At 62.1% G+C, this 7,479-nt stretch overlaps 1 protein-coding gene across 1 annotated transcript; it reads right to left on the bottom strand.

Annotated features, from left to right (window-relative positions):
* Positions 1–239: 239 nt before the first annotated feature.
* On the bottom strand, positions 240–7,197 carry HTR5A (5-hydroxytryptamine receptor 5A). The gene is made up of 3 exons (XM_045837816.1): positions 6,452–7,197; positions 3,025–3,204; positions 240–1,874 (listed from the first exon to the last, which is right to left on the bottom strand). The coding sequence occupies exons 1-3, from the start codon at positions 7,190–7,192 to the stop codon at positions 1,566–1,568; spliced, it is 1,230 nt and encodes a 409-aa protein (XP_045693772.1). The 5' UTR covers positions 7,193–7,197; the 3' UTR covers positions 240–1,565.
* Positions 7,198–7,479: the final 282 nt, after the last annotated feature.

Genomic DNA, 7,479 nt, shown 5'->3' with positions numbered 1-7,479 from the left:
CACTTCAAGCGCAAGGAGAAAGAATTATCTGAGGATGTTTCCAAAGAAACGCTTGAATGGATGTGCTCCCCGAGATAAGCGGTCTGCACTTGGCGTCGTGACTAGACTCCCCGGCCGCAGCGCGCGTGCGCTGCGCAGACCCCGTGGACAGGGGCGTGGGTGGGGGGGGGGGACCCTCCCGGCTGTGCCCCAGGGGCGCGACCTCCGCCCTCGGATCCACACACGGTTGCTGCTTTTGAAATCTTTATTGATACGATCTACTACATACAAAAACACACGTGATATGATGCAGTATCACGATCGCAGAGTTGTCACAACATCTAGTTTTTTTAAGTGCATGCATTCAAGAAAACAGGGGCATAGCAGAGCAGAGGCAGTTTCCGGTGCGGTTATGTACAATGACCTGGGTTCCACGTCATCATGTAAACACGGCTTCCTTACCTAGTGGGCTAGCCCCACCGGCCGGGCCGAGGTGTCCACTTGGGCGGGGCGGAGCCCCTACGGGGCGCCCCCCCCACTCTCCACCTTTCACCTCGGGGGCCGGTGTGGACCTCAAACAGGCACTCATCAATAAAAAAATAGCACTTTTCAAAGTATTCTGCTATTCCCCTTAAAGAGCACGCATTCGGTGAATATGCCATCGTAGCCCTTTGTCAAGGAGTCAACAACCACGCGCAGTTGTTTTCCTCTGAACCTATGGTTCCAGGGTGAAGGTGGCGCTCCGGTGACGCCGGAGGGGGTCCGGGGCGGAGGACGGGAGCCGAGAAGCGAGCGCCGCGGGGCCTGTCCCTCAGCAGTGGACGTCTCCACAGTTCGTGCGTGGCTGCTTCCAAAGGGGAGGGGGGATCTGATCTGACCTGGAGTTCCCGTCCCGCGTCGCTGGGACGCCTTTCCGGATCAACTCGCCGAGGGGGGAGCCTTCTCGCTCGGGCGCAGCTGCGCGCGTGGGGGGGAGGGGGCGGCGCATGCGCCCCGCACACAGCTGCGGGTCAACACCCACTGGTCTTACAGATGCCGCTGCGGGCGCCGAGGAGTTCACAGACACGACACTCGGTGGTCAAATACAGAGGACACGCACAGTAAATATCACGGCGCACTGGACCAGGGCGGTGGGAAGGAGGAAGGCGGGGCGACGGGGATTGCTCCACAAACACTCGGGGTGATGGCTTCCTGACCCCCCAGAGGTCCCCACCTAACTTCCCAGTCGCTGTGCGGATTCGTTCTCCGCCCTCCTGGCTCTGTCGGACTCCCTCCCTCTTACCTGCCTCGTCTGACTCTTCGGGGACGAGGGTGACCACCGTGCCAGGCTGGGGGCCAGGAAAAGGCCCTTGGGGAGCCAGGGCAGTAGCTGATGGGTGCAGAGAGAGAAGCAGCGGAGGGGTTAGCTAAAGCGAGTCCCTCCCGACCCGGCCGAGGAGGCCTGCCTTCCTCAACGGCTGGCGGGAGGGCACTGCGGGCGGGACTCGGGGGACAGGTGTCTTCACACCGGGGTGGGGGCACAGACGACCACGGAGATTCTACGGGGTGGCAGGAGGAACTCTCTCATCCCCCCCGGGGCCGGGCCCTTAGGACTGGCGGCAAAACAGGTTCTTGAAGGCGCTCTTGTAGGTCTTGTTGAAGGCCGTGTAGATGAACGGGTTGAAGAAGGAGTTGGAGTAGCCCAGCCACAGGAAGAGGCTCTTCCAGACGTCCGGCAGGTCGCAGTCGCAGAGGGGGCTGACGAGCTCCGTGGTGAAGAAGGGCAGCCAGCACACGGCGAAGACCCCGATCAGGACGCCCACCATCACGGCGGCCCTCTGCTCCCGGTGCTCCCTCAGCGCGTCGGCGTCCGTGTGCAGGGTGACCCTGTTGTCGCTGGCCGAGTACTCCGCCTTCTGCAGAAGGAGAGCGGGGGCTTGCTTCGTGACGAGCCCCCGGCCCCGGCCCCTCGGGACTTCCAGGGGGGAGTGCCCGTGATGGAGGGGCACGGCAGGCATGGCGCCTGTCCCCTCCTTGCTGGGAGGGGACAGCAGAGCCACCCGCCTGCCATTCGAGTCCTCTAACGGGGGGGGGACAAGCACCTCGGCCTGTACTAAGAAGTTACAAGGAAAACACCCTCCAGTGGAAAGATTTCTTTAAAAAAGGCCGATTACACCGGACGGTGAAGGGAGGTCACTGAAGACAAACGGGTGGCTACAGGCTGCATTTTGAAAGGCTCGAGGGAAGGGACATTTTATTTAATAGAGAACTCCAGGTGGCGGAAGCCTGGACCCCGCCCTGTGCGCCCCGTGCCCGAGCTCCCGGGTCCCTGCCAGGAGGGCGCCGGGTTCGCCTCTGTGACTCGCTGCCGAGTTCAGCACTCCGGGTCGTGCCCCCTTTAGGTCACGGGCCCTCCCCAGGGGCACGCTGGCAGCTGGAGCCACCCCTCACCCCCGGCCACCGGCCGCCGAGGTTCAGAGATTAGCCAACAGGTGTCAGAGCACCTAGGAAGCCTTGACATGGGATGTCGCCGCACGGGGTGCGGCCCTAGTGCTGACGAGAGCCACCCAGCGTGTTTCTGCTGGTCAGCTCATTGGGAATTACTGGCACGTCCTCTCCCCCGTGTTATCTCCCCCGGTTCAGCAGCCTGTGACTCACCGTCTAATCCGCAGCCGAAAGAAAAAGAATGTTCTCGTGGTTGTGTCTGTAATTGAAGAAGTGTCTTTGCCCCGCCCCCCCCAACAGAACTTCGATATGCTAGTCCCAAACCCCAACACCCGGCTTGTTGGGGGGGATTATATCAAAAGCAACCAGAGCTGCTCTAGTCCAGCCTCGTTGATAAAATAATTTTTTTTTTAACAAGAAGCCAGAGTGTGGAATGACGGAACCTGTGAAAACTGCTAAAACTATCTAAACCAACAGTGGGTATGTTTCGGAGTCATTCATGTCTTTAACTCGCCACAGAAATGTCACCTATAGCCCTGGCTGGGTGTGGTTCAGTGGGTTGCAGCGCCGCCCCGGGCACCAAGAGGTCGTGGGTTCGATTCCCAGCCGGGAGCGCATTACCTGAGCCGCAGGCCCAACCCGCAGTCGGAGCAGGAAGCGGAGGCAGCAGTTTGGGGTCTCGTTCTCACGTCCATGCTTCTTCCCCTCCTCGCCTTCCTTCTTCTCGCCTTCCTTGCCCTCGCCTTCCTTGCCCTCGCCTTCCTTGCCCTCGCCTTCCTTCTCTCCTTCCTTCTCCTCCTTCTGCAATGCACAGAAAAATACCTTCGGGTGAGGGTTTGGGCGGGGGGTGGGGGACACATCACCTTCAGGAGTCCTTTAAAAAAATACACGGGGAGTGCGTGTTCCTGGCCGCCGCGATGCCCTCCGGAAACACCCCGAACCGGGGCTCCTCGGACGCCGGCCGGGGCCTGGAGCGCATGGGCACTGCTGAACCGAGGATCTGAGGACGAGCAGAGGACCCCAAGGCGAGGGGCCGTCTTGACCACACTCACAGGCCGCACGCCAGCCACCTAGGCCCAGCAGACCACGTGTCTTGAGGAGCTGCGGGGCTCTTGGGGCTGGGCTGAAACCAGCTCTTTCCTGTCTGTCCTGCTGGGGGGAGGGGGGTCAGCACGACCCCCGGTGGGGCACTGGGAGACTAACTCTGCCAGGGCAGCTAGAGCAGCCAGCGAGGTGAAATCCTTTCAGGGGAGAGAGTCCCGGGGCAGTGACCACCCAGGGGGAGTCGAGTTTGCATTTGAAAGGCCAGCAGTTGACAGTGAATGTCGCGCCCTGAGCCCCAGGGCATCTGTTTGAGTAGCTTAACCCCAGCAGCCTGGGTGGGAGCCTAGCCTTTGCTGCCTGGGCTAGCGGACCACCCCTTTCTGCCTGGAAAGACCAGGCAGGCTGGCAGTGTGAGGCTGTGGCTGAAGGGGTACCCGGAGTGGGGGGCCGGGAACGAAGTGTCCCCACAAACTGCAGGCAGGGCTGGGCGCTCTGTGGCCCTGAGTCCCTCTCACACTTCCTGTGGCTCCAGGACACGTCACCTGTCGGCGCCAGCCCCTCCCTCTGCAGAGCCAGGTAGCTGGGGCGGACTCACTACCAGCCACCCTACCTCGCAGCTCACAGGACAGTGACCCACTCACACCTCGGAGAGCCCACCTGTGCCCTTGCTTTGTCACCCCTGGACAGGGCCAAAGACAAGGACAAGGTCTCTCTGTCCTGTGTTTCCTGTCCCTGCCTCAGTGTCTGACTCAGGTGAGGAGTTCCGTGTGCGTGTGTGTGTGTGTGTATGCGTGTGTGTGAGAACCATGGCTCTGCAGGTGAACACACGGAGAGGAAGGGCTGCTCTCCCAGGTGACACAGCTGCTTCCAGGTGGAACTGGATTTGGAAACTTGGGCACCTGCGACCACCACAGAACCAGGAGACCAGGTCTGTGATTGACCCTGTGCAGCAACGTGGGGACCGAGGCAGCCCCCTGTGCCCGGCACAGCCTGGGCCCCCCCCAGAGGCCTTGCAGAGCCAAGGGGTGTGTTTCTCCAAAGCTATCTGTCAGAGAGAGAGAAAAACAAAACAGTGCTAAAAATATATATTTAAAAGCGCACGGATGTCACGACGCTTTGTTGCTGTCACCCCCGGAGCAGAACACGAGAGCCCTCACTTGCCACAGTGAGCCCCGGGGGAGAACCGTAATTGCTTCTCCCTCTGGAGGGGTCGGTGCCGTCTGTAAACAGTCTTCACCTGCACGTTGACAGCGGTGGGTCCATGTGAGCGGGGCCATGTGAGTGGCTGGCCCCCCTCGCTCCTGCCCCGGAATGGGGGCGGGTGTCACGCACCTGAGCTCCAGGTGGTTCGGTGGTGGTCTAGTGCCTCGGCCCTCTGTGCTGCTTAGAGATCTCACAGGTCAGGGGTCCCAAATCTGGCACGCCTGACCTTTGGGTCTGGATGATTCTCTGCTTGGGGGTGAAGGGGGGCTGTCCTGCCTGCCTCACAGGCAGCCTGTCACCCCTGCAGGTCGGGGACCCTGAAACATGAGCCCTGGCAGGACGGCTCAGAGCATTCCTTTTCCCCAAAGAAGAGGCTTCACAGTTTGCACCTCTTTCCAGTGACATCCGTGACCCTGAGAAGGTGACATGTGGGAAAGAGGCACAGGTCTGCCCCTTGGCCAGAGCCACACTCCAGCCCCGTGCACGGGGGTCCCTGTCCCCGGTGCCTGCACACAGGAGGCCATCAGCCCCCTCTCCCCAAGTCTTGGCCATCAGAAATGTGCCCCGTCATGCCCAGTGTCCTCTGCAGTGTGTGGGAGGGGGGAGCAAACCCCTCCCCCCGACTGAGAACGTTGTTCTAGATGAAAGGGCGGGTAGCTGCCCACCCCCTTTCCCTCCCCCCTCCCCTGCACCCGGCCCTTGGAGGCTGGGCTCGTGGGCTGTGGCCGGAAGGAGCTCTGGTCCTGGCGGCCATCACAGTGGGTGCCTCGCCTTCCCCAGACCACACTCTCCCTGACAAAGATGGCGTCACTGCCATTGCGTCACCTCTGCACCAAAGCCGGACGTGCCCAGCATGCCCAACCGAGGCCATCTTGTTGCGCAGACCAGAAAATGGGCACTGCGTAGATGCCAGACCTGCTAGAGAATGGGAATTGGGTTTGAGGGGTCATCCTCGGCCGTGGGTGAGGGACCGAGGGGGGCACCAGGACCACCACCATCAGCTTACCGAGGGTTAACAACTGCAGGAAAGGGTGGGTGGACAGAAAATGACAGAAGAGCCCCCCCCGTCACTGTCGCAGTTGTCACACATTACATGCCACTTGTGGAGGCAGGGCTGGTGGACTGCCTGCCTCAGGTAGCCTCCTGCAGCTCTGCCCACGTGCAGGGAGGCAGACAGGTGGCCCTCCGCCGCCATGCAGCCCGAGGGGGCGGGGGGCCGCCCCGGACTGTGGCGCAGGCAGTGCAGAGGGGCTCTCTGAGACCCCTGGAGACCCACCTTCAACCTCGCGCTGTCAGATGCAGTACCCAGCACGCCCACAGGCGTTGCGTTTGCAAAGAAAGACAGAGACCGATGGAGACACGCACCTGTGTTGCCTGGGGCTCGGCCATCTTCCTGCCAAGCCGGGCCACCACCTGTCCCTTCCCTCTCGCTGGAACAGCCCCCTGGAAGGCCAGGAAGCTGCCAGACCCCCAAGCACAGCCCCAGACACCGACCCGACCCATGTTTTCAGTCTGAGAGCCCAAGGGGACCCTGTAGATGGCCCCGACCCCTCATTTTACACAGAAAAGAGGACCCCACCACCGTGGAGACGAAGGACATTACCGGCTCTGGGACCCCCGACCCCTGATGCTGTCTTTGGGTCTCCCGGCCACCCCCCTGCCCTCGTCCCTCCTGCCCTCCCCCCCCCAAAGAGAAAAACCTTTAAAAGTTCTACTTTTTACACACCCAGGGAGAGGTGTACTGGGCATGAAGCCTGCTCAGATGCAAAGGGAGGGGCTTTTAGGGCTCAGAGGCACCCACCTTGCCGGCTTCCGCCGTGGGACGCACGCAGTTGTTCTTGCGGAAGGCAGCGCGGCACTTGGCGGCCCGGTAGATGCGGCAATAGACGAAGAGCACCACGGAGAGCGGCAGGAAGAAGGCACTCACGGTGGAGAACAGGGTGTAGGAGAGCTCCCGGCTCACCTGGCACACCTGCTCACTCTCGGAGTACAGCTCCCCCCAGCCGAAGGCCAGCGGCGCCAGCGAGATGACGGCGGAGACCACCCACGTCACCACGAGCAGGGCGGCGCAGACGCGCCTGCGCACGCGCAGCGTATAGTCGAGGTGGCGCGTGATGGACCAATAGCGGTCCAGCGCGATGGCCGTGACGTTCCAGATGCTGGCGGTGCAGCAGAGCACGTCACACGCCACCCAGACCTGGCACAGCCGCTCACCTAGGTGCCAGTGCCGGCCGGCCAGCTCGTGCACCAGGCTCAGCGGCATCACCAGCGCGGCCACCAGCACGTCTGAGATGGCCAGGGACGCCACCAGGTTGTGCGGCACGCGGTGGAACGTGCGCACCCGGGCAATGGTCGCCAGCACCAGCAGGTTCCAGGCGAACGTGGCTGCCACTAGGCAGCCCAGGAAGGTAAGGGCCAGCACGTTCCAGATTGAGCGGGCGGGCTGGCTCGGGGGCGAGTCTTCCGTGCCCATGCTGAGGTTGGACTCCGGAGGGGTAGGGGTGTCGATGGAGGAGTTGGTGAAGTTGTCCGGAAAATCCATCTCTGGGTCAGGAGACTGGCCCGAGGTGCGTGCAGAGAGGGGCTCAGCAGGACTGAAGGTGGCCACTACGCTCAGGGGCTTCTAGGGAATGCCTGTGAGCATTGCGTGGAAGAGAGGGAGGCTAGGGGAGCAGGACCCGAGGGCTGCGTCTCCCAGCCAGAGCCGGCTGAGCTATCGCGTGCCCGGGTCTCTTTGCTTCGGAGGAGAGAGCGGTCTGGTCACCCAGAGCCGCGCATCTCCCAAGTCTGAGAGAAGCTCGGCGCTGCGGAGCGTGCGTGTGGCTGCTT

Source organism: Phyllostomus hastatus, unplaced genomic scaffold (assembly GCF_019186645.2).
Source record: "Phyllostomus hastatus isolate PE091 unplaced genomic scaffold, TTU_PhHast_1.1 phas_contig_244, whole genome shotgun sequence".
In the NCBI taxonomy this organism is placed as follows: domain Eukaryota; kingdom Metazoa; phylum Chordata; class Mammalia; order Chiroptera; family Phyllostomidae; genus Phyllostomus; species Phyllostomus hastatus.
Note: the sequence above shows the minus strand (reverse complement) of the source record. Positions and strands in the feature narration are given on the sequence as shown.

Coding starts and splice junctions, on each gene's coding strand:
- HTR5A (XM_045837816.1), bottom strand. CDS start 7,192: ATGGATTTTCCGGACAACTTCACCAACTCCTCCATCGACACCCCTACC. Junction 3,205..6,451: donor CCACGGCGGAAGCCGGCAAG/GTGGGTGCCTCT, acceptor TGTGCATTGCAG/AAGGAGGAGAAGGAAGGAGA. Junction 1,875..3,024: donor GGGTTGGGCCTGCGGCTCAG/GTAATGCGCTCC, acceptor CTCCTTCTGCAG/AAGGCGGAGTACTCGGCCAG.